Raw genomic sequence first — 27470 nt, 5'->3', positions numbered from 1 at the left:
CGTGTATTAAGTGTAAACAGACCGGACCGAACCAATCGAAACGATGCTGCGGTTGTTCTTCCTCTACGTCACTGAAGGTTGGCGCACCTCCATTGTTGCCAGATTGGGCCAGATTTCCCGGTCAACCTGGCAACACTTGGCTGCAGCGTGCCGCATCCAGTGTTGCCAGAGTAGCCGGGATATCGGACCCAATCTGGCAACACTGCTCACCTCTCTGCGCTGGGCCAGACAGAGAGGTGAGGCGGTCCCCGGAGGAGGTGAAGGAGCGCTGAGAACTCAATCTTATCGGACATATACACACCTCTATTTCGCAGACACGTCTGCCACATATAATATATATAGAGAGAGATCTAATCTGATAGATACTTTGATCCTTCGTCGGTCTTAGGTCGGAGTTAAGGGAGGCTGCCGTAAATTAAGGGAGGTTGCCGTCAGTCCTCATCGGTCTTTGGGCCTCTCATCTAAAGATATCAACACCGTCCAAACGAAGAGAGCCATGGTGTCCTGGATGATCTCACGAAGCGTTGTGTAAGTTGAATTTGAATCGACCTACTGCTTAGTAGATGAGAGCACCTTTTACACGCACGATTCGATTACTAACGCCGGGCTGTGTTAGCATGCTAAGCTAGCGCCATCCAGACAACAAGCTGTGTGTTTTTTCTTTGGACCTATGCTTTGGACACAGTAACTGTTGGATACAAACATGTAGACCCCATGTCAACGAAGGTAAGCATTGGGGTTAGTTTAGTGGTTGTGTGATGCTTGTGCTATTGTGGTTATTCCGGGAGCTGTGAAGCGAGCTGACGAGCCGAACCTGTTGAACTCGTCGAGCTGAAACGTGTGACTTCGGTGTGAGTCACTTGAAGAGCTGAGACGTCAGACATATACACACCTCTATTTCGCAGACACGTATGCAATATATATCTATATCTATATAGAGATTTAATCTTATAGATACTGTGATCCTTCGTCGGTCTTAGGTCGGAGTTAGCCTGAGTTAAGGGAGACTGCCGTAAATTAACGGAGGCTGCCATCAGTCCTCATCGGTCTTTGGTCCAGTTGGACATCGTCTCATGTCCAACTGGCTTCCTGGTGCATAGAACAAAGTGTTAATAGTTGCATGCCATTGTGATCAGCGATGGTCGAATAGCTTTCTGGTTTTTAACAAGCTTAACAGAGCCTCCCGAGCAGGACCCATGGACTGTAGGCCTGTATTTTAGACCACTGAGTTCCCTTCTTATCAAGACTTTCTCATATCCATCTGATTAGTTCTGCAGAATGTACTCCTAAATGATATTCCTTTGCATGTAACTTTTTACTCGTATTAAATTCTGCAAACTGTATTTCCCCTGAAAGAACATCCAACCAGGCTGTTTGATCCGTTGACATGCTAGCGTAATCATCGTCTACCATTGTTGGGCCGTGGTCGGTGTGGAATGGAAGGCGATATAATTCTAACCATTTTGCTGGTCATGGTTCCTCCTTCTTTAATTGTGCATCTTGGTGTTGTATCTGCAGAGACGAGCAGGAAGCATATTTCATGCATGATTTTTCGTTAACCAAAATCTAATGGTCGCAACTTTCCCTTCCATATGAAAAAAGATTGTGATGTGGGTAATGTCAGTACTACTGTCCAGACTAGATGGGACATGATGTCGGTAATGTCAGTACTGTTGTCCAGGAACATGATGTGGGTAATGTCAGTACTAGATGGGACGCTGATTTATTCCAAATCCTGCTGTTAAACACAACTCCCAAACAAAATAAGTTGTGGGAGATTTCCCAATACCATTTGTGCAAAATCTTCTGTTAGATTTCCTACTGACGTCGGTATGGTTCTTGCTGTGTGTGAGAGCGACACGAACTTCGTCTGAGCAAAAAAAAAAAAAATAATAATAATTTATAATAATAATAATAATAATTCATGTGCACGCAGAGACTATGGCGGCCGAAATTAGACTATGGCGGGGCGCCATAGTCTTGTCAATGTGTGGGAAACACTGATGATGATGCCGAGGTTTCTGATCAGGGTGGAGGGAGTGACAGAGTGACCATCGATGCAAAGTGAGAAGTTCTGGGAGGTGGGGATGATGGTTTTTGGGCCAAAGATTATAATTTCAATCATCCCCGCCACACCGGCAGGGAATGCCAGCTCACAGGTCTTTTTATATATATACTTTTTAAATCTCTCCACACGCTAACGATGAACACGCTTCCATATGCCCAGGTCTCTGACTGAGCGTACACATTACATCTATCAAGGGAAGCACGACATTGGAACATTCCTGTCCTCCTGACCAATCAAATCAATCAAGGACACACACTGAGAAGATCAGTGAACCAGTGTGCTGTTTAAACCGGAGAAACTGTGGTAGCGATGTAATGGAGCCAGGAGCGGAGCCTGGAGCGGATCTAGTTGCCTCTTAAAACGTGGGTCTTGTTGCAAAGCCAAATGTATCGTCAGAGTTTGGGAGTATTTTGTGTTTGAACCCAACGACCACGACCAGGGGTAACCAGCGAGTTTAGGCACGGCAGTGAGTGAACACCACTCTTCTGATACGCACCTGAGAACAATGCATCCTTCTGTGTGGCCTCAACTCTTCAGAATGCAAGGAATAGCCCAGGAAACAAACTTTAAATTAGTAATACTAAATATTGCATTCAGATAAATGTAATGACATGTGGCATGTAAGTGGCCGTTCCGCTAGTGATCGTAACGAATCCTCATGAATAAGCTTAACAAAAATAAACTTTAATTTGTTATCACCATAGACTAGGTTGGTCCATCGTGGAGTCATGCACATACATTTCCTCCGGAAATGGTGGCCATGACAACGACTCCGAAACAAAAAACAGATTCAAACCTAATGATCTTGTCACCAAACTACGGCTTTTGTTATTGTTTTGATTGAGTGGCAGAAATGACCTAAAATACTTTAGGATACAGAGGCGACTGTAGGCCATATTTTAATCTGGAAGGAGAGCAGAAGACTACAATATAAACTCCAAAGGAAGCTCCCTCCCCAAGTTTCTCTGCCATTGAGAAGTGTTGCCCAAATGCACCTGTGCTGAGCTTAGCTGCTTGGAGGAAGGCAGCCGGTTTCCGATCCCTGTTTTGTCCCCGGTCTGACTCGCCAGACGAGCCACAAAGCACTGTGTCAGGTAGCATCTCGTAGTCAACACCACATGTTGTGAGATGCTATTCTAGGTTTAGTTCTGTGTTTAGTATAATGGGTCCCAGAGGATGGTGCTGCTATATGTGCCGAGGAGACAAATCTGGTCTGTTCACACTCAAAGCCTGTCCAATGTTGGGTTTGTCTTGGGGTGGTGGGTCAACTCTGGTGCGGACCAATCCTCCTCCGCTTTCACCTAAACAACGGTTGGATTTGCTTGAGGTGAGGACTTGGTCCAACAATCTACAGGAAACAAACCATCGCCGTCTCAAGGCAGCACAGCTCCAGCTCCGTCTCACATGAATCCTCATGTTCCTTTATATACATATGAATCCTCATGTTTTATTTATGATTGTTCTCTTGTTTCTCGTTCCACTGGAGGTGCTCTGCAAAGCGTTTTACATCCGCCGTAGCTCATGTGTCCGATCAATGTCCACCTTCATTGCCTTTCTTTTTATTGCAAGAGCGATTTCAAGATGGGTGCCCTTGGTTTATTTGAGGACAGCGACCGTGGTCCTGACAAAGCCAAGTTGTCAACCCAACAATAGGTTTGACTGCGCCCTTAATAAGATGTCTTATGCGGTTGCTGTCCGATCGATGGGTGCTGAAAAAGTCAATTCATAAATCATTTGAGAACTACACCAAAAAGTGTTTGTGCCCCCTGGTCCTCTATCAGCCTGTTCATGTCGACCCTCAACTGTTGGTGGTGCTGGAGAGGAGAGTGCGGGCATCCCAGCATCTCACTGGGTGGGATCTTCCCTCCAACCACAAGTTATACGGGAACGGCCAGTAAAGCCTTCAGGATTATCAAAGACCCCAGCCACCCCAATCACGGACCGTCTGTATAATCCCAGATTATACCCATTTTCTATTATTTTTTGCAACAAGCTCTTCCATAATTGAATTCGCTGTAGGAAAACCTAATTTCAAATTTTGGTTGATAGTTTGGATTTCTGAACGAAAATTAGAATATTGGGTGACCAAAAAGAGAGGAAAAAACATAAAAAGCTAAAGAACAACATCATTTCGGATTATTTTCCTCTGTCCTTATCAGTGGCTTTGCGATCCACACGTCCAAATCGGACATGCTAATGGCAGAGCTTAAAGGTATCCTCAACTGTTCAGAAGACACGTCGGCCTTCTCCCAATTAGCACAAAGTAATAAGTGGTTTGGAATGACATTCCACGGCAGGACGAGCACTATATACCCAGAGAGAATTCACTCATTCGTTGGTCGATCATAAAGGGATAAAACATTACTGCTGCCTGTTCTATTCATGTTTAATGGATTACCGAACCATTATTACTATAGTAAGCAGAGCTTTTTAGTATATTTATGCCTTGTTAATCATTGAAATAGCTGCTAAAACCAGTCTTGTATTGTTTTTTTCTTGATGTTTGTGGGGATGTGATCACTTTGCTGAAAAAAACGGAGCTCTCTGTCCAGGGTAGCCGCGGGGTCTTAAAAGTCTAAAAAATGTCCTAAATTAAGGCCTTAAAAAGTCTTAAATTGCGTTACCCAAGTCTTAATTTTTTAAAGATGGTCTTAAATTTCCTACTAGGATATGTTTTCGTAGTCAACCGGACTGTAACACAAGGGGAAAATGGGGGGGCGTTTTGCGTATCGGGGTTTTGCGTAACGTCAGAGAAAGTCTAATTTATTGGAGCATGCGCGAACAATACTTTGGGTTTTCGCGCCGGCAATCTCAACAAACATAATCAGTCGAGAGGAGACGCCACATCATGGGGAAGCAGGGCTCTAAAGTCTCCACGCATTCGGCGTGAGACACACGCAATTCGACCCATGCACACGCTCACACGCCACACTTCGTATTTCTCACGCAGAGAACTTAACAGGATAGCGCCCACCAACTTGCGCCACTATTTAACAGTGGAACAGGTAGGAATCAAATGGGTTCCCCTTACGAAGGGTGACCAGACGTCCTCTTTTGCCCGGACATGCCCTCTTTTTGAGACACTTTAAAAAAAAAAAAGTGTCCGGGTGGAATTTCAAAATCGTCCGGGATTTTATTAAAGCCTCATACATGTTCACATTGAATTTGCGTTGCGTTCCTCTGGGTCTGTCACAAACTACTTAAGCTACGCCCTCCCCACCTCAGTTCTGTTCGCTTTGCATTGCTGGAAGTGAGTAGGGGGAGTGGTTAAGTAGAGCCTTCAGATTGGACGGTTTGACTTAAGAGTTACCGTCATGTTTTTTTTTGCCATTATTGTTTTATAGGGACAAACATTAACAAATTTCTCCTACAGGGGATTGATAAAGTTCTATCTATTGAACAGAAAGAAACACTTGGTTATACTTTACACACTTTACCACAGCATTGGCCTACTGAATGCCACAGATATATTTTAAGCATTGGACTGAATGCCACATAAATATATAATTATGTTTTTGCACGTTTGCAACGTTTAAAAGTTCAGGGAAAAGTATAGCCTCTACTGGTGTTGCTTAGGCCAATATCCTTTTGAGGCAGTGTTGTTTCCGAATATTAGTGTTAAGGGCCAATAATGCTTACTATCATACATTAGTCACCATGTCTGTGGACGAGTTAGGGTTAGGGTTAGGGCTGGCTCCATACATTACGAAGGAGTTAGTAAAAGAGGTCAACGAGGCAAGTGGTGGATTCATTGAAATGGTTGAGGAAATTTGAATGCTGAGAAACGACAGCAATTTGAAAAGAGTTTGTTTGTTTATATTTTATATTGTGTGTTGAAAGTTTGATATTTAAACCAAAAATACAGCTACACTTTCACACCATCACTTTGTGTATTGTTTTTTTAATCTTTTATTATCATTTCTGGGTACATGGTCTTAAGAGACATCAGGCCTCTAGGCTTTGAGTTAGGCCCTCAGTTTGGCTCTTTGATTGGTGAGTGCACACTTATCCTTTGGCACATTCATTAATGTATTGACATGAATGTTTCATATGTTCCAAAAAAACATGAATAACATATGCACGACCGCGTTTTACGACTGCTTAATGGGTGCGATGTAGGTCTTAATTTTCATTGAAGTGGTCTTAAAAAAGTCTAAAAAAAGTCTTAAATTTGGGTTGATCAAACCTGGGGAAACCCTGTCTGTCTCAACCGCCAACGATTGATCTCATAGAGGTTTATATTAGTTATGGTATATTATATTTCTGTCAAATGAAATGCAAGTTGATTTGTAGTGTGGGTCAGCTGAGGCCCCTAGCCTGTACACGGGGACAACCTGAATGGCAACACATAGCAGTGTTTCCCATACATAGACCAATGTGTGGCATCATTCATCTCCGCATAGCACTCTTTCTCATCCTTTCTCATCCTCTCGTCCTTCTCGTTCACACACGCACACAGAGACAAGCGCCATACATGCCAAGAGAGTACTAAAGTGTGACTTCACGTTTCCATAGCAACCGATTTTCGGTTCTACACAAACCAAATTAAGAAGGGGACAGGTACGCAGGTCTGGCTCCATGGTGGGTCCGTCCCTCATCCAGGAGGCAAACTCCAACACATCTATCAACCAATTGTTTTGAGAGTATGCCGACGTTGGTAAATCCTTTTTTAATCCTGCCCAAACTGACCTGGTATCAGAAAGCACAAAAAAATAATGTGGCAATAAGATTGATTCTTTTGACTTGTTTTAAGGTTGATTATCAGACAGCCCTGATTAACAAATAATTGCATTGTCAGCTCGCTGGTTTCACCAAATGCTCCACCATAGCTTTAAATTAATCCTTAGACAAGGATACAGCTGCACAACAACCCTAGATAGTTTGATGAAAAGTGACCTGCCTATTTATACAACAATGAGTCTGCATGCTGATGCTAGTCACAAGGTGTTATTTCACAGCAGGGTGTGTGATGTGAAGACCAGTCTTTCAAGCCGGTTTACATTCTATATTGCGTTTCTACATTCTCTACCAGGGATAGGGCAGATATTATCTGCACTACCAATTCGTATTATACTTTATCATCCTCAAATGGTATAGACCCACTCCTCAGGTCCAGCCTCCCCTCTGCACCTCAGTACATCTGGCTCCCTGCACACGGGGCACCCAGGGGTGCCAGGGAGCCGGAGCCCAGCCTGCTCAGTAGGGGCCTGTGTTCTCAGAGAGGAGAGCTTGGGAGTTTGGGGGCTGAAGAACGAAGAGAACGGGATGAATGGCAAGATGGCATGGGCGGTTTCTTCAAACAATTATTTAATTGTTTTGATAACCTCATCCCTCTTTCGGTGGGTGTGTGGTTGTGTGTATTACAATTAGTGTGTGATAAGATGGGGTTGGTGTGGAAGAGAACTCAATCGCCAGCACAGAACCTGGGACAACAATGACCTTATACTTAGATTTGTTAATAGTCTAGTTGAACCCTATCGCAATAGTATGTTGAACCCTTTGCCCTAATTCCACATCATATACAAATGATACTCATATTTGGTTAATCTAGTCTTGAAAAACTAAATTGAATCACCAAAAGTCTGATGGCACTTTGGTTTGTTACTGCAGAATCGAGTTTTTATCAACTGATTGTTTTCCCTTTTAATTCCTACAGTGTTGTGTTAATAAGGCAGAAAGTAAAACTACAATTCCACGTATATTGCTGCGTGGGTGGCTTTGGATCCACTCATCGATCCGGGTCTTACTCAGTGACAGTAGAGCTTCAGTGTAGCCTTAAAGTATTTATAAGGCCTACTCCCAATCATCTCATATGAAATGGGCGGTTTGAAACTTGTGCAAGGTTCTGGAAAACCCTGTTTATTAAATGTTAAATTCATGAAATGGGCTTCTTGCGCGTGGGCCTTGCTGATTCTCCTGACGGCAAGTGTCAGTGCTATTGTGAATATTCTAATAATTTGTTCATATCCCATTACAAATCTAACCAAGGATAATTTGGCCATCCAATGTTGGCCCAGGTCGTAGTTGATGATACCTCTACCTCAACTAAAGCGTCTCAGACTGAGGAACGTTGTACATATTGGTTATGATAACATGTATTTTAAGTGTATCCCTGGGATAGGCCCATCACCTCTACATCGGAGGAAGGCATCCCAACCTTCTACGCAGGGACGTATACATGGGAATTCTTTGCGAAGCAGCTTGTATTGGGATGAGAATACATCCATGAGGAACACGCATCTGGATGTTCTGCCTCAGCCCTGCTTGCTGTTGTCCAGATGTTTTGGATTGTTTTGTGACTGCTGCTTTAAGTTTCTCTTTCACTTCATACCATGAGTCCTCTTACTTATAACATCTGGCTGACTGTTGTAGTATGGCGTGTGATGGAGAGACTCTTTTTAAGTGAATAAAAATCAGCAATTGGAAACCTTTTCCCTGCTATCATCACAGCAGTAAAATGGTGCATTACTCATGTTTTCTACTCTTCTCTTCGGGTCCACGCCTGGCTCCCAATAGTATAGACATAGAATACAGGAAGTTACCTCAGGGACTTAAGAGCCAGTGACCCCAAAACCACTTTCTTTGGCTTTAAACGTGGTAATTTGTCTTATAGGATTGTCAACATAGTATTTGTGCCATTTGATCACCGTTACTGAAGTAAGTCCCGAATTTAGAGAAAAGGGGTAAAAGCCTATGTTTTAGCCGCTTGGTCGTGCCTTTTCCGAGCTCTGTCTGGGCGGTGTGTGTGTGTGTGTGTGTGTGTGTGTGTGTGGATGTGTGGAGCTCTGTCTGGGCGGTGTGTGTGGATCTCTCTCTGGGCGGTGTGTGTGGATCTCTCTCTGGGCGGTGTGTGTGGATCTCTATCTGGGCGGTGTGTGTGGATCTCTCTCTTGGCGGTGTGTGTGGATCTCTCTCTGGGCGGTGTGAGTGGAGCTCTGTCTGGGCGGTGTGTGTGTGTGGACTTGTGGAGCTCTGTCTGGGCGGTGTGTGTGGACGTGTGGAGCTCTGTCTGGGCGGTGTGTGTGTGTGGACTTGTGGAGCTCTGTCTGAGCAGTGGTTGACTGCGGCGTCCGAATGAAGTCACTTACTTATAGTATAACGCTTCGGTGTGTGTGTGGATGTGGTGAAATTCCGTCTGAGCAGGGATGTTTTTAATGTCCCCAAGTGAGAGTTATGCTTCCTAGAATAGAATAACGCTACGGTGTCTGGCAGGCTTCATATGCAACATCGCTAAACAACAGTACTAAAGAAGTTTCCTTAAGTTGGCGTGGGTCGTAACTAGGGCTGAACGATTTGTTTTTTGAAGTCTTCATCAATAAAATAGACTAAGACTCTGGTACGGCTCAGCTGTGCGGCTTGACCACATATCAGGAGTGGTAGCAAAAAACTCCATCGTCTTAAGCTCTGAGGCGACTTTCTCTTTGCACTTTTTGTACAGCTCTGGTATGGCAGTCTGACTGAAGTATGTACGGGAGCGTATACTGTACCGTTTATCAAGCGTATTTATCAATGCCACGAACCCAGGCTTGTTCACCGTGTTGAGAGGCATCATATCTTTGGCTATGAACTCGGTTATTGCCTGAGTGATTTCCCCGTGCCGTAAGTAAGAGTAAGCTATCTTTATTTGTAGAGTATATAATTCAAAATGTAATACGAAATAGGCCTTTCCATGTGGTCATTTTATATAAACTAATTATTCATTGAATTTACAGAAAATGTGCTATATCGTGATATATATCGTTGTCGGGATATGAATGACCTATATCGGGATATGATATTTTGGTCATATCGCCCAGCCCTAGAATGATACTTTCAAACAGTTCGGTCAGTGATCCCTGTCTTGAGGTATTTGGCTTGTCTAGCGCACTGGTGAACGGCATTTTGGTCAAACCACGGTCATACAATCATTTGTGGTACTTTTTAAGTGAATCGCGTTTTATCACATCGCGATATTATCGCAAATACAATTAATCGTTCAGCCCTAGTCGTCACCATGGAGATAACATCACCCCCCCCCGCCTCTGTCCTAGAACTCCCAGCCCCAAAACCCATGGTTTTAAATCCCATAGTGTTGAATTCATCTAAAACAGTGGCTCCACTGGCTCATAAAGATAAGTGAGAAGAGCAAGGGCCTCAGTTGGAGAGACAGAGCTGGCTCCAGCAGGCTGTGGTTTCCCTAGCAACAGCAGGAGAATACAAGGCAGCAGAAAGAACCCAGCCTTCCACTAACCCAGGTGGCTGTGGGAGACTTATGTTATTCTTTACATCACTTGCAAAGATACAGAGTGTAATGGTGTTTTCCAGATGCTTCGTACACCAGCCTTACGAGTTGCACTTGTGACGTAATTGCCTGTGTTGTAGCACTTATAGCGTTCCCATTCATCTTTGTGATTGTTTCATGTCATTGGATCCTCCTCATCCTCATCGTCATCCGCTTATCCGGGGTCGGGTCGCGGGGGGAGCAGCTCAAGCAGGGGGCCCCAGACTTCCCTTTCCCGGGCCACATTGACCAGCTCTGACGGGGGGATCCCGAGGCGTTCCCAGGCCAGTGTTGAGATATAATCTCTCCACCTAGTCCTGGGTCTTCCCCGAGGTCTCCTCCCCACTGGACGTGCCTGAAACACCTCCCAAGGAAGGCGCCCAGTGGGCATCCTTACCAGATGCCCGAACCACCTCAGCTGACTCCTTTCTAAGTAAAGGAGCAGCGGCTCTAATCCGAGTTCCTCACGGATGGCTGAGCTTCTCACCCTATCCCTAAGGGAGACGCCAGCCACCCTTCTGAGAAAACTCATCTCGGCCGCTTGTACCCGCGATCTCGTCCTTTCGGTCATCACCCAGCCCTCATGACCATAGGTGAGGATAGGAACGAAGATCGATGTCATTGGATAGTCATTGTTATTGTTAGCTACATTAGCCTCTTTAACAAACCAGCTCGAAAACAAACAACAAAGCTTTACATTGTATTGCACGCACAGCAAGACCGTGCAATTCATAAATTGGTGACATTAATAAAGTAACAATGTTATCAAGTGTGTAGGAGCATTTAAATTTAAACGACATTCCACCGGGGGCGTTCCTCCGTGAAATGCCGCAAGAAAGCTGGGAGATTTCCCCACTTGCAACTCGTACGGGTGGTGTATGAGGCATCTGGAACACACCAAAAGGGACTACCAGAAAGATTATGTTTTTTTTACAAATACGGTAACATGTTGGTCTTCTATTCAAATCAAAGTTTACAGCTAGGATAGGACAATGACAGAAATCAGTCAGAGCAAACTAGATTTAGTATACATCTGTAGAAATCCCCCCCTCCCTTCAGGCCTTTCTCCGAAGCCCCTCCCCCAGAACACGTGACTCGCGCTAGCTTCAGTTCGCTTTAGCCAAAGGTCTGCTAGCCTGGTGGAGGCTAGGGCCTGATGAGGCCTAAAAAAAAAAAAAGTTTGGTTCCTGTTGGTTGTCAGTTGAGGTCATGGGTAGGTAGGGAATTTATTTTATTTTTTTATTTTATTTTTTCCAGCGGCAGCGAATGATAGGTAGGTTGTTTTCATTTAAAAACGAGAAAATTCGCTCATCCTTGTTCAGAATGAAGAGGTGCTGTACCAAAACGTGATTATAGTTTGCATAAAAAAAATAAAAAAAAGCTCATAAAATAATTTGGGTCACACATAAATTAACAGGGTCGGTCGGAAACCGGAACCAAACAAAAATTTTTTTTAGGCCCGAGGGCAGGATTGTGTTAGCCAGGTAGGGAGATGGAAAGGCATAAAGCATGCCTGTCCAATCATTTAATTTGGGCTAGATTAAATTATTGGACAGGCTTGTTACAGGCCTGAAAAAACACAGATGCACTGATAGAAACGATCTAAACTCGATGTATTGATTGCTGCCTGAATGTTAAGAGCATTTCAGCAAATATGTAAAAAATGCTTCTAAAATGTACTGCTTACGCAGGCTTAAAGTCATTTTTCAAATGTTTATCGCAATGGATTATTTTGTACTGAACTATATTTTTCTTGTAGGAAAACTGAAGTCCTTTCATTTTCACCAAACAATTGGTAACTTTCGATTTTTTTAATACAGATGTGTGCCAAAGGTAAATTATTTTTTTCATTGCTGGGCCATACTGCACTATCCATTCCTAGACCCTTAATTAAAATGGTATAATAGGTTTTCATAGTGGGTGTCCGGTTCTACTGGTATTTGTCAAAAATGTCCTTATTTATACTTATTTTGGTCCTTAGTTATTTTCTCTGTTTTTCTCTGTTACATGTGCACGTAACCAGTATCTGTTGTGTCTTCTGTGTTCATCTTCTCTAAGGTCAAGTGAACCGCTGTGAGTACTTGTCTGTTCGCCTTTAGAGGCAACATGAGACCGCAAACCAAAACCACTACAGCTACTAAGTCATGCAGTGGAGATCAAAGTTCAGCCCCGCCCGCCACCCCTAGGTGTCAAACAAACAAACTGTCAGTCAGTCTGTTAGGAATGAGAAGAGGAAGTCTTCCTGCTGGGAAGAAGACTTACATGCTCTATCTTTCCATTCGCTTTTCTGGGGACTATAAAAGGCATTAAAAATAGTTATTTAACTTGTTGTACCGCAACACATATTTTTTATTTGAGCTTGCACTCTTAGAAATAATGCCTCAATGTCTTAAAATGACACAAACAACGTTGTATGATTTGGGTTAAAGGGAAGCTACAGAACTCAAACGACCCATGATGCAAACAATTATTTGATTCAGTTCACGTTGAACATCGTTTTTTGGGGATGAAACCATATATAAGGTGACAATGAGAAGAATTGATTGAAGTATTTGATTGTTTTGTTGACTACACAGTAGCCACTAAACTTAAACATCTTCTGTACTGATGATCACTAAACTAAAGCTCTATGGGGCTAGCTTCTGTACTGATCAGCAAGTAGCCCCTAAACTACAGCCTCTATAGGGCTAGCTTCTGTACTGATCAGCAAGGATGGCAGAGCCACTAGACTACTGCCTCTCTGGGGATATTCTCTCTGTACTGATCAGCCAGTGTGGCTCTATGGGGCTAGCTTTTGTCTTGATCAGCCAGTATGGCTCTGTGGGGATAGCTTCTGTCTTGATCAGCCAGTGTAGCACTATGGGGTTAGCTTCTGAACTGATCAGCTAGTGTAACTCTATGGGGCTAGCTTATATACTGATCAGCCATTGTGGCCTGTTAACTCTGCATCACTGCATGTGCACGATACACTGACTGAAGTGAAATAAAAGGTATACTTTGGATATGACTATTTAACCTAGCCTAAAGTTCAACATTTAACATTCAAACAAATCAAAACGTCGTCGTACATGACAGACAGGCAGCATAATAATGGTGTGGATAGACCTTTAGGCGCTGGTCCTGTCGAGTCACGACTGGGCCTCACTGGCAGTGAGCCAAGCCCAAACGGTCCCCCTATATTACCAGGGCAGGATTCAACAGCAGCTCTCTGTCGGAGACCAAGAGGGAAGGCTGAGTCAATTTCCCCGGTTTCTCCCAAACTGAATTGAACATGAGATTATCTTGCGTACGTCCCTTTAGAGACTCTTGAGTTTACGTGTTCACTGGCTAGGAGTGCTTTTTTATTCTATATACTCGCATCGGACGCTTGTATAATCTCAATTGGATACAGCACACACGCTTAGCTTGGCATTCGTAGTCTACATTTATTGCATACCAATATTGATGAGAGAAGATTTAACAAGCTGAAGTGGTTTTAATGAGATGGATCCTTTTGTTTTGTTTCCTAGGCTGCTGTTTGGCACTCTCTATCCTGCATACTACTCTTACAAAGCAGTGAAGACCAAAAATGTCAAAGAATATGTAAGTATACGAGCTACCAAGGTTTTTGTGTGGAACACACACACACACACACACACACACACACACACACACACACACACACACACACACACACACACACACACACACACACACACACACACACACACACACACACACACACTTTTTCCAAAGCCCGTTGGCTGAATGGAGCTGTGTGCCGCTGCTGGTCCTGATTTGTCTTTTTATCCACAACACACGTGCACATCCTGTTTGAATCCTATTGTCACACAGGGTTCGAGATCGGCGGTTGACGAGATGATCTTAGATTCCAGATGCTCTAATCGTTTTACTTGCCCTTGATACAGTTTTATGATTGCATAACAAAATATATCTATTCATCAATCCCTTTTTGGATGCACAATATTTAATCTGACTCCGATTGGATCCTCATTTTGCAAGCAATTAGTTTAGACGCTGAGGCTTTCAATGACCGTTCATGGACTGAGAGCACGTTGTGGCAAACTGACTTCCTTGTTTTTCAGTCGGTTATGAGGTTATGCTAATGTTTATCTCTTTATGAGGTGATATTCTTGCAAACCTCTAATGTAGATGAGCATAGGCTTAACATTGTGACGGCGTTAGCTACCTAATGTTTTATCACTCACATGCAAATTGCTGAAATGCAATTCGTAAGCAATAATAATAATAATAATACATTTTATTTAGAGGCGCCTTTCAAGACACCCAAGGTCACCCAATGTCTCCTATCCTCCTATATCCAGTGTTGGGAAAGTTCACATTCTACATGAACTATTTCAAAGTTCAGTTCACAAATTTTTAAATAAACTAGTTCAGTTAAACGTTCATAATTCAAAATTCTGAACTAAGTTCACAATTCCAAAAAATGAACTAGTTCATAGTTCTTTCTAGTTCTATCGTGTTTTATTGTGCATTTTGTAAATCCCATTGATTTCTGTTGGAAGACTCATAACTCGTTGGCCGGAAACGGAAAGGGGGGGTGTCATGTGAGCTATGAGCCAGAGAGCTAACGTTATGGATTGTACATATTTATAATTCGAAATTCGTCTCAGCCTTTATACCACAGATACTCTAGGGTCTATAGCATATAACCGCATTGTCTGATTACAGTTCAATACATTTTTCACAATTTAACAGCTCTCTTTTATATCGGCCTAGGAAAAGAATAGTGGATCTTCTTCAAGTGTCAGTATGCTCTCGGGTTGGCTGAGGTCTGGCTCAGACTACTAGACTCCCATGTACTGGCCCGGTCAGGGTCACTCATTCTGCTGACAAAATACCAGCATGCCGCTAGGAGTACTGGGATTTCCACATGGGGATTTCACCATTTATTTTGGGAGTTGCTGCCGTCATCACACACCGACGTTGCCTATTGTAGCCTATGTTCTGTAATGCTTGGCTCTGATGCCGTCAGGGTAGGGCTGGGCGATTAATCCACATTTTTATCGCAATTTCGATTTTAGTGTCAAACGAACACAAAACTAATCAAATCGAATTTTCATTTTTTTTATAGCTGGATACATATCTGTACATTATTTTATGTTTGAACATTTTCTTTTTGAACACTTTGTCAAAAAGAGCCGAAATTTCCAAGTCAAAGTTCAAAAATAATTGTTTGAATAATCATGATTTCAATATTGACCGAAATAATCGTGATTATGATTTTTTCCTTAATCGAGCGGCACTATGACAGGGTTTACTGCAGCTAAATTAATCGAAATCACCTAACCATATCATTGTAACTATATATCTTAATTTCGATTTCTGGTCCAGCCATATGTATTGGTCCCTTTTAGAATGAGCCTCTATACATGCATAGGGAGCATGGCGATGGGATCATGCTGTCCAAACACAAGAAGAACAGACATCTCTCTAGAGGCCTTCTGAAGTGCTATATTACATGTAAGCTATAACCTATAGTTCATAGACGTCTGTTCAGACGATGACATCATCTCTGAACTTCCCACTGGCACCCTATTGGCCTGTACAAGCCGACCTAGCTTCTCCTACAGACCGCCTCACCAGAAGACCCTGGAAGCATGTAAAGAGAAACGTATCCTGGGACATTGATAATGGTGAGAAGATGCTCAGAGCAAGGCCATGTTTTCGGTTTCATTAACCGGTTTTATCTTTCATGTTCCACTAACTTTGTGAAATAAATTTCTACTCCGTGAACTGCTAGCATCACCTTTACCTCTTTGAAAAGATCTTTCGATGTGCGTACTCAATTGTGAATGATATTTCAACTTGTTTGGCTTGCTGAAAGCGAACGTCAAAAGCACCATTCAATTCCAGTTTCAAGCATCGATCCAAGTGTCAGGTCTTTTCTTACTCATTTATGTTATCTTACCAATCAGGCATCAGATGAATGATCTTAAATGTGATGGCAGAGGAGCTACAGTCTGGGTGAACAGATCTGTTCACTCTCTCTGACTTCATATCTGGACCTATCATGTTGCTGTAGGCGGTGAAGCACATCATTGGCCAACAGCCAACACAGACTCAGCCAGCGATAGTCATCTTCTACCGGAGAGCGGGACTGAAGCATCCTGCCCTTGAAGAAGTGGCTTAAGAGTTTCAGATGGACCCCATGTAGACAGGCAACATGAATATGTGGATGGTCCTACGAGGCTGTGGTATGACTGCTGGATCTGAGTTTATACCCAGCTCCTTCTAGCTGAGTGTTGATATGTCCCTGAGCAAGATACTTAACTGCTCCTGACGAGCTGGCTGTCGCCTTGCATGGTTGACTCTGCCGTCGGTGTGTCAATGTGTGTATTAATCGATGTAAGTCGCTTTGGATCAAAGCGTCTGCTAAATGCCCTAATTGTAATTGTAATTGTACCCAAACTTGAAATGAGGTTATATTTCATGTGGGCGTAGGCAAAGCCTAGACGGCTACCCCTACGATCATAGAATTAGAGTTGTAATAACATAACTATCATTTATCTAGTGCTCCACAATGGCTGTTTTAAGAGCCATTTGTCTGGCTTCAGAAGGTGTGATATCATAGGTAACGTTTCCTGTACAGTGTGCGTCTGCTCAGCCTGTCTGTCCTGTCCCCCTGCAGGTCAGGTGGATGATGTACTGGATCGTCTTCGCTCTGTACACCGTGGTGGAGACCGTCACCGACTCTACCCTGGCCTGGTAAGTTTGGGATTTTCTGTGCATCACAAGGCCATTCTAAAGTCCCAAAAACTCCTAGGCTGTAGCTACGCTGATGCATAGAGATGGGTGGTCAAAGCTCAATGCCTGCGTATGTCTCGCAGGTTCCCTCTCTACTATGAGCTGAAGATAGCCTTCGTCATCTGGCTGCTGTCTCCCTACACCAGAGGAGCCGGCCTGATCTACAGGAAGCTGCTCCACCCCCTGCTGTCCTCCAGAGAGAGGGTAAAGGACTCCAAGTCTTAAGCTCTGGCACTTGGGCTCCTCTGTGGAGGGTCTCAGGTGACCGTCAGTGGAGAGGGCTTTCCTGATTGAAATATATATTGAAATGTGATTGTTATTAAGAGCTTACCCTCTCACTCTTCCTCTTTCTGCCCTTCCAGGAGATCGATGACTATATAGTCCAGGCCAAGGAGCGGAGCTACGAGACCATGGTCAACTTTGGCAAGCAGGGCCTGAGTATAGCGGCCACTGCTGCTGTGACCGCCGCTGTGAAGGTGTGTGCGTGTGTGTGTGTTTGTGTGTGTAGGTGGGTGTTTTATGTCTAGCTTGTGTGTGTGTGTGTGTGTGTGTGTGTGTGTGTGTGTGTGTGTGTGTGTGTGTGTGTGTGTGTGTGTGTGTGTGTGTGTGTGTGTGTGTGTGTGTGTGTGTGTGTGTGTGCCTTTTTTAATTTGAACTTTGTTTGTCAGCCGTCCAGCTCTCTGTGTGGAACTTGGCTGAAAATCTCAAACAAAAAGTTTAGAACAGTGTTCAATGGTACTGTTGGGCTGAAAGAGGAGCCTATTCTATGTATGTATGTATGTATGAATGAGGTGCAGCTCTGTAAATGGGGCCAGCAATGAGCTCATTTTGGAAGTCAACATATGTCAGCCATACCAGCTTGTTTCCAGAGCATGAACTTTGTACATGTGTACATTTAACATTCAGTCTCTTGCTGTAACTAGCGGTGCTGGTCAAACTATTATTGGGCTTGAGGTCAAAGTGATGATGTAACAACGTTTCATCACATGCAGGGCTTTGCCTGGGCTGTAGATTGGATGAATATATATAAATCTATATATATATATATATATATATATATATATATATATATATATATATATATATATATATTTGACAGATCTGTTCAAAATGATGTGAGATTTGGGCCAGGTGTTGGTGCTACTATTATAATGAGGCCACAGCATTGTAGTATTTAGTACTTCAGTACTCGTCTAGGTTAAACCAGACCTGGCCTTACAGACTCGTTCTGCTTGAGCCCTGATACCGTACATTACTATCTAATATGTTGTTAACATGCTGCTGGATATGAATCCAATCCTTAGCCTTACTTGGGGCACTTCCTTCCCCAAACTTCCCCAAATATTTATAACTTTCTGCTGGTTACCACTCTGCTCTCTCCGTTTCCCCCCCTCTGGTACTGACCCCCTCTGTCTTTAGGACCCCTGTTCTTCACCTGGCCCCTCGGGGAGGTAAAGCATCCACAACTTCAAGTGTTGACGGCATGAAAACCCCTATTCTGCTTCCCCATCTACACCCTTCCATGTTTCAGCAATCTGCATGGCATTCCCTTACCGATGTCTCCATACTCTTCTCTCGCCTCCCTTGCCCGTGAGATGTCCTAAAGCCTTGTTCTCCAGTGCAGATGGACGGGTCATTTTAGATCGAACCTGCCTAAAGCAGCTAACACAGTCTGGAGTGAAGTGTGTAACGCATGCTACAACTGTTAAATATGTAGCGCTCCTTCGTGCCCGCCCATAGATGAATATGGAACCACGGGCCTGGGACAGAAGGAGAACCATGGAATGCGTGATTCATCAGGAGCAGCTGAGTTTTACCTGGGTTCTAATATGTACAGACAGAACTCTGTCACATCTCATTGGTCTCCTAGTCGGGGGTGAGCCGGGGTGGGATGGCGTTGTGTGGACCTCAGGCTGCGCTCCCCTTGTTGGCACACGTCTTCAGGGGCAGGTCCTCTCCTGTTCTCTCACGGAAGAAACAAGCATGGAGGGGCACTCCCCTCCTTTTTTCCTGAGAGTCATGTATCAAACGCCTGTGGTGCATCTAAACAAGACGACTACCGTAATAAGGGTTAGACCACTACATTAATAAACCAGTTTCCTGTCAAGTCAGACCACTACAGTAATAATCTAGTTTCCTGTATGAGTCAGACCACTACAGTAATGAACCAGATTCCTGGGTAAGTCAGACCACTATACCAGTGCAGCACTTGCCATCATTAGGATTATGCAACGGGTCCCTTAGGCAAATGTCCTTGTAGACCAAATGTCCCTGCTTTATATTTATTGTAGCTTTTGTAGTTTTTCCTTTTGTGTGTAAGCACTATCCGCCCATTGAAACAGACTTGTATTCATCTGCATGTGGTTTAATACAAACGTTATGCAAGTTGGTCCTGATTGGGTTTGAGTTGGGTTACTGAGTGTGTGTGTGTGTGTGTGTGTGTGTGTGTGTGTGTGTGTGTGTGTGTGTGTGTGTGTGTGTGTGTGTGTGTGTGTGTGTGTGTGTGTGTGTGTGTGTGTGTGTGTGTGTGTGTGTAGGGTCAGGGCGCCATCACGGAGAAGCTGCGGAGTCTGAGCATGCATGACCTGACCCAGATCGGCCAGCAGGACGAGTCCCGGGGTAACCAGCTGTACCCGTACAGCTCCTCCAACCCAGCTGTGAAGAGGGCTCAGAACCAGGACACTGTGGACGGACCAGGTACCCTCCTTTATTCTGAAGACCCGTAAGCCCTGCAGGGTGGTCCTGCAGGCTGGGATCAGTCCCCCTCAGGCGCGTGACTGAGGCTGGGGACGGCCCCCTCCTGGGAGAGCAGCACATGACCTTCAGAGGGCTACGCCCAGACACAGGGTCATGTGACTGTGGAATGTGGCTTCACTTTGTGAGTCATAACACTTACTTGGGGAGAGGAAAAGGCAGTGGGTGGAGAGAGAGAGGGCTGGGTTTATAGGAGAGTCTAAGAAAAGACTCAGAGGCCACAGTGTAAACACACACACGCACACATGTTCAATTATGGAATTAATGATTAATCAGTGAATCCTTTCCTATTGGGAGTGGTTAGTGCGCTACTATTTAGTGCTACCTTAGGTCTCATGTGACCTTCCTGTTTGTTTCTCCGTCCATGTGGGGTAGGGTGTTGCTTTGTGTTCTCCCGTGAGTCAAACAGACTGGAGGTTTTCTCTTGAGGATCCGTCGGCTCTGTCCTCAGGGGAGACCGTAGGAGTCCTAATGCACGCGTTGTGTGCGACGTTCAAACATCCATCGTCACTCTGGGTCTGTCTCTCATTATCTGGGCGACGTACCCTCGTGTACGCTCCGACTCTGAGCCCGCTCCAGAGAGACCCAGAACAACACACCTCACCGTCGGACTCTCAGAGCGCCCTCTGCCTCCACGTCCTCGTGGCTGCCCTCCATTTTGCTGGGTGTGATGGATGGTGTGTGGAGGGGGGGGGGGGTTGAAGGTGAAGAGAAGGGGGGGGGGGGAGAACAGGAAGTGTTGGGGGAGGGGCAGCTGAGGTGGACTGTACAGAGTGGTACTGTTGGAAGTGATGGATGGAGAGAGAATGGGCGGGCCCTGAAACGAGGGGGAGGGGGGGAGGGGGGCACAGCAGGCCAGGTGACAACCGCTCGCTGGAGAGAGGGGGGGGAGGGAGGGCCGCTGTGAATCCAGCTGACGCTGCAGAAACAAGGGGAAAGGAAAGGAAGAGAATAGCAATAATTAAGCATGGAAGAGAGATACTTTAGGCACACTCACCGACACACGCATACACAGACACACAGACAGGAGTATGAGGTTCACACAAAGCATCACTGTTAAGGGAATGTTTTATGACTATTGCTATCCTTTTCTGGTGTCTAGGGGCGGGCCAGAAGGCTCTGACCCTCCCTGATTCAGGAAACTTGAGAATTCCAACCTCCGACTTGTAACGTTGAGGAATGCTCAGTCGTGGTAAAAAACGTTTTCTGTAGCCCAACTCAGTGTTCTCCTCATGTTGGGAGTTTTTCTTTGTGTGTGATCCTGCTTGGCACGGGGCCAGGTGGCCGGCTGTCCAGACCTTCAGACATGGGGAGCCGGTCAGGGCCCTGATAAGAGACCCCTAGGGGCTGACCAACATGGCCCAACATGCAGCCCTTCATCAGGGAGGCGTAACCTTTTTCCCTGACAAGCTCTGTAGAAGAGTGGCTTTCCATATTTCAATCTGCCTTGGCCAGAATGGTAGTGTGCTATAGAGCTCTGTGCTAAAGATAACTAAAGCAATTAGACTCTGTAGTACTGTAGTATCTTATTAGAGGACTGATGGACCTCTCTGTACCACTGCTCAAGTAGGCAGCGACTAGAGTCCTGATTGGCAGCCAATATTCCTGGACCAGGTGGTGTTGTTGTGAAGTACCACACCCTTCCTAGGTGGAGAACGTTACCTCTCCCCTCCATCCCCCCAATGGCCGTGGTTCTGGGAGAGGTCGCTACCTCAGCATTGAACACCATTCAACAGCAATGGGCTGGTGAACTGCTTTATATGTACCTGTGTAGATATATGAAGACTCGGCTGCCAAATGAATCCTTTCACACACACACACACACACACACACACACACACACACACACACACACACACACACACACACACACACACACACACACACACACACACACACTCTGTGCCTGGCTCAGATTCCACCCTCTCTCTGGCGACGCAGGGGATTTTTCCCTCTTCCTCTTCCTGGTCTAATAGACTCCAGATGTGGCAGCAACAACAGCCCAGCGCGGCAGGGCGGCTCCACAGACCAGGGCATGAGGGAAAGCAGCCTGCTGGGGAGTCTGGCCCTTTTATTTAGCTCTGTGACGATGAGACTGCATGTCCCTGTACTTAAAGCTCTGTTTTCTGCCCGTTCTCCGGGACTCCAAAGGACATCTTTGTTGTTGTTTTTCTGTGGTATTTTCCCGACTCCAGGAACAAAGGAGACGCTTTAGTGGTTCCTGTGTGTCTCTGCCTCCCCCTGCTGGAGGACTGTGGGCGTCACACGTCCACCACTCGGGTCGTGTCTGGGAGGAGGTGCTAACATGGGGCCTGTGTGTGTGTGTGTGTGTGCAGAGCACGACTACGACCAGGAGGACGACCGCACCGACGACGAGGCGGACCCTATCTTCTCAGAGGATGAGGCCGTCACCCAGAGGGGCCTGAGGCGCTCGCAGAGCGTCAAGATCACCCGCTCCCGGGTCCGCAAAGACGTGAGTGGCCGGGAGCACCAGCAACAATGTCCCACTATGTCCCCCTCCCTCCCACTGTCTCCCTCCCTCTCCACTAATGTCCCCCTCCCTCCCACTGTCTCCCTCCCTCTCCACTAATGTCCCCCTCCCTCCCACTGTCTCCCTCCCTCTCCACTAATGTCCCCCTCCCTCCCACTGTCTCCCTCCCTCTCCACTAATGTCCCCCTCCCTCCCACTGTCTCCCTCCCTCTCTCACTAATGTCCCACAATGTCTCCCTCCCTCTCCACTAATGTCCCCCTCCCTCCCACTGTCTCCCTCCCTCTCTCACTAATGTCCCACAATGTCTCCCTCCCTCTCCACTAATGTCCCCCTCCCTCCCACTGTCTCCCTCCCTCTCCACTAATGTCCCCCTCCCTCCCACTGTCTCCCTCCCTCTCTCACTAATGTCCCACAATGTCTCCCTCCCTCTCCACTAATGTCCCCCTCCCTCCCACTGTCTCCCTCCCTCTCACTAATGTCCCACTATGTCCCCCTCCCTCCCACTGTCTCCCTGCCTCTCTCACTAATGTCCCACTATGTCTCCCTCCCTCTCTCACTAATGTCCCACAATGTCTCCCTCCCTCTCTCACTAATGTCCCCCTCCCTCCCACTGCCCTCCTCCCTCTCCCACAATGATTTGTACAAATCATACATATTTATGAATCCAAGGTTTGAGCTACTACCTTTTAAAGTATATATATTTTACCATATATAATATGTCTATACGCATTAGCTGAAATTCGTCCTAATTCGGAATGGTTTGGGCTTTACCTTTTCACATTAATTTTGTATTCATCGTTAGACATATATTGTGATGAATCATAAATGATTGTCGAACAATATATCGATTTGTATATGTCGTAACGTATCGTGAGGTACCCTGTGATTCCCACCGCTAGTCCAGGGCATAGTACACATGGATGTAGTGCCGTTCTGCCCTCCAAACTATATATCTGGCCTTACCAGATACTGGCTGTGTGAGGTAGGGCTAGAAGAGGTATCCCACAATGCATCTAGATTTAAACAATGGCCGTCAAACGTGAGCACAATTCGAATGATATCTTTGCATTTGTTAATAAAAACAGCTAATTCCCTTGGAATGTCTTAGTTTAATTCAGACAAAAAGGAATATTTTTTGCTGAATTATGGTTGCTTTATTTAAAAATGACTGTCTAATGAATTTTACTTTTGTTTTTTTTTAGGCACGCTATGGATCCCTCAAAATCAAAAGCAAGAAGAGACCAACACTGAGTTCCGTTAACTACGCACCGTAGAGACACACACACACACACACACACACACACACACACACACACACACACACACACACACACACACACACACACACACACACACACACACACACACACACACACACACACACACACACACACACACACACACACACACACACACACACACACACACACACACACACACACACAGTGCTGTTGACAAGAGGTTGAAGTCATTGCAGGAAGATGTCCTTTACTAGAACTGCACATATATTGGTTCCCGTTTATTTTTTATTGTTTTAAATATCTAGATGCTGAACTCATTCATGGAATGAGACTCTCAGACATTTTATTCACACAATTATTTGTCTTTTCATTACATAATGAATGCCAGCTGATCTTTTAATTTTTTGCATTCTAATTAAGATCTACTGTTGGCTATTTGGATGCTTTGTATGATATTTAATTTTTTCTGTTCTGAGTGTATATTATTCTGGTTGTTGTTGCTTGAGGGTTTACTTCCAAAGAAATCAGGCAAATCCCACCCACAACTATTGGTGGACAGGATTAACTTTGGGAGCCAAGAATACATTTTGTTCAACATATTTTCATAAAGACCTTGATTGAAAACTGCTGCATAAACCCAGTCAAACACAGCCATACCAATGAAGAGGAACAGATCAATAACATGTGTAACTTACTTACTTTATTTATGTAATCTCCTTGAGCGCTTTGCATTCTGGGACATTTCAGTATTTACCTGGGGTGGGACTAGCCTGGTCCTACCAGACTCTCGTACTTTATTTCATTTGTACAGAGTCTGGACCTACTCAATTGACAAACGTTAACTCACTTGAAGGCGGGTGTCTTTTGAAGTTGAAAACTATTGGATCTGCCCAGTGCCAATCTGGATCTGCCATAACCAATCGCTAACGTTCCTTCAGGCTGTAACAAACCAAACACCGTGAGTGAAGATGTCCGTCAACGAGAGCTGACTTTAACGTCATTGATCTCAGCCATTCTCTCTGTATGCTGATTGGACGAAGAAAATTTAGATGGAGAAAATCCATTAACATACCGAAGACCCAGACCTAGTACTGAAGGGAAATTCAAATTGAGCAGAAGTACTTAGGCGGGCGGAGCCAGACTAGGGTGGGGCCATGTCGTTGTTTTACAAGTCATAAATAAGTCTTTGCACTCAATTCCCACGTCAAGAGAGGCAAGACCCATGTCAAGACCCATTTCCCCAACTTTGGTTTTCGATTACAAAACAAGTCATTATGAGCTCTTCACCAAATGTTATTTCATTTTATCCTATTAACATATCAAATTGACATAACTCATCAAGGCTTTTTAAAACATAAATATATTTTAAAACAAGTACTGATCAAGTACTTAATAATATAAAAAAACGTTTGCTGAGCATTAGCTCCACGATCGGCCTCTAATTAGTGTTGTGCAACTTCAAATTTTGAACTCCGTTGGAAGATGTTGCGTCTGTAATTTCTGTACGCCAACAAAATTATATTTGATATAATTATTCTCTGACTGGAGCTTCTTCGAGGTTCTGGGTCTCAGCTTGATTGGATGCTGTGGCATTGTCGCAGACAAAGTGCATCTGGGGAATTCTGTGACCTGCTGGGAATGAAGAGCGCAAACCTTTTTTGAATCAGGGACATTTAAGGGAGACCAATTGAGTCGTGGCACACTTTTTAAATAACATACCTTTTCAACTTTGGGCTTTGGGGAAGGTACCACGTAGTTTCAGGTCCAAGTGAAGCCACGAGTCATTGGCATTTTTAGTCCAAGGCCAGTTGAAAGTGTTGACTTTGTCAAGTGGAGTCTTGTGTCATGTGACAGCAGGCCACACCTCTGGTATCTACAGCCTTAACACCGTGTAAAACTATTTGGAGATGAGGTATTTTTCCTGTTAACATCTCTGGTTGTAAATATGAACATTTATACTTTGTATGTATCATTTGAGACCAATGTTTTGGGATGCTTGCATAATTTTTATCAGTATGCTTTTGATATTGCGTTCCTTTCTTTTTTAAGAGCTCTGTATTGTGACCACTCTTTTTGCACACAGGATTGTCACAGCGTTTCATCTCAATTAGAATGTAATCCTTTGATAGGAGGAATCCAGCTATGCACCCAAGGGGAATGCAAAGCCAACACCCTCAGCATTTTTGTTTTCATGTACATTGCCTGTTCTCCTCACATAACAACATTAATGCCACTAGGAAGAGCTAAGGGCTAAGAACCAGGACTCCAATGGGTGGACCAAGTGCCTTCATAACCGATGCTTATCAGGAGGCGTTAACAGACTAACGTGGAATTACACTCCTCTAATAAACCCTAGCTTTAAACTCCTCCGGTAATGTTAACAGATTGACTTGTTTTACAAGACTATGCGTGGTGGGTCCTGATGTCGGGAGCGATGTGCACAGAGAAGACCTTTGCCTACCTGGCTCGCTTCATGTGTCGACACAAAAAACGTTTTCGGAGCAGAAATGTACATAAAGTGTTGCCTCCTGTTTTAAACGACTATACCAAAGCTCTGCATGGCGCTGGCCGGATTGATGACGTGTTGATGCTGATCAAAGTATATCTGAATAAAGTTGGTTTGAGAAATTAAAGTGTGTTGTCATACTTTTAAAATGTATTTTCTACAGCTGATGATAGGCATGACATATTGACTTTGATGCAAGGTTTGTGTTGGCTCAGGCTACATCCTTTCAAATCCAGCCGTTAATGCACACTACAAGTATATAACACTGCTTGAGGGAAGGTTTATTAGAACGTGGTCCTATAAGACTTAATTCAATTATATTCAATACGTGAGGTATCAGTATTCAATCTCTTCAATTCCTCTCTGAAGTGTTGGTACACATCTGTCAGTTTAGTTCAGTACAGGTGATTTTTTTTTTGCATTTGAAGAGGCATGGCGCTAGACCTTTTTCCCCGCCTCAGTGACATAACTCAGCCCCCTGATTAATCTACAGCCCCCTGATCAATCTATCAGCCCCCTGATCAATCCACTCCTGCTGTTCTAAGCTCCACTGACCAACAACTCACTGTATCATACACTGAACTCACTATAGATACCAAGTATTTAGAAGCATTTAACAGACACACTAGTATTTGAACACTTTAAGATTATTAGCCTGCTTTTTGAGTATTAATTTTCCTTAACTCTATCTTTGCCCAACACGTGTTGCCCCTCTAACTAATTAGGACCATCACGTGTTGGCCCTCTAAATAATTAAGATCATCAATTGTTGCCACTCTTACTAATTAAGACCTTCACGCGTTGCCCCTCTAACTAATTAACACCATCACGTTTTGCCCTCTTACTAATTAAGACCATTAAGTGTTGCCCCTCTAATTAAGACCATCACGTGTTGTAATTAAGACCTCAGACACTAGAGTGCAGCAGAGGCCTGTTTCTCGACCATGCGCCAGATTACATGTGTTGTTATAATAAGGTGTTTAACGTGTTATTATTACAATCTAAATATGAGATAATATAAGAAATAATAGATAGGAAAAAATGTATAGAAGAAAAGGTCAATAAGTAGATGCATGGTACTTTACATATATTATATATATTTGTATTGTTGTGTATTAGATCAGTATTTCAGTGGGCTCAAGGTTGCATGAGTTTAGATCAACTTAAAAGCAGACATGTTGTCTTAACGAGGCTATCATTAATTATTTACACTCCATTCCTGATTCCGTTTATATGTCAGGAATGGTCTGAAGGGATATGTTGGGTTAGCCTTTAGTCTTTATATTCTTCCATGGAGGATATGATGGAGCTGTTAGAGGTGAGGCTGTTAAGAATCCGAGGAAATGAGAGAAGGTTATACTGGGAGGGAAAACAAGGAGGG

At 44.4% G+C, this 27470-nt stretch overlaps 1 protein-coding gene across 2 annotated transcripts; it reads left to right on the top strand.

Annotated features, from left to right (window-relative positions):
* Positions 1–200: 200 nt before the first annotated feature.
* Positions 201–26216, top strand: reep3b (receptor accessory protein 3b). Of its 2 annotated transcripts, XM_060037640.1 has the most exons (8): positions 203–528; positions 13838–13910; positions 16981–17057; positions 17180–17300; positions 17459–17572; positions 19634–19793; positions 22187–22323; positions 23545–26216. In XM_060037640.1, exons 1-8 carry the CDS (start codon positions 497–499, stop codon positions 23614–23616), a joined length of 786 nt encoding a protein of 261 aa, XP_059893623.1. In that variant the 5' UTR covers positions 203–496; the 3' UTR covers positions 23617–26216. The 2 variants fall into 2 exon arrangements, with proteins under 2 accessions (XP_059893624.1, XP_059893623.1); XM_060037641.1 differs by lacking the exon at positions 13838–13910 and having other exon boundaries at positions 201–528.
* The last annotated feature ends 1254 nt before the right edge of the window (positions 26217–27470 follow it).

The sequence above is a fragment of the Gadus macrocephalus genome, chromosome 18, assembly GCF_031168955.1.
Source record: "Gadus macrocephalus chromosome 18, ASM3116895v1".
In the NCBI taxonomy this organism is placed as follows: Eukaryota; Metazoa; Chordata; class Actinopteri; order Gadiformes; family Gadidae; genus Gadus; species Gadus macrocephalus.
The sequence above is the reverse complement of the archived record's forward strand: the minus strand, read 5'-3'. Positions and strand labels throughout refer to the sequence as shown.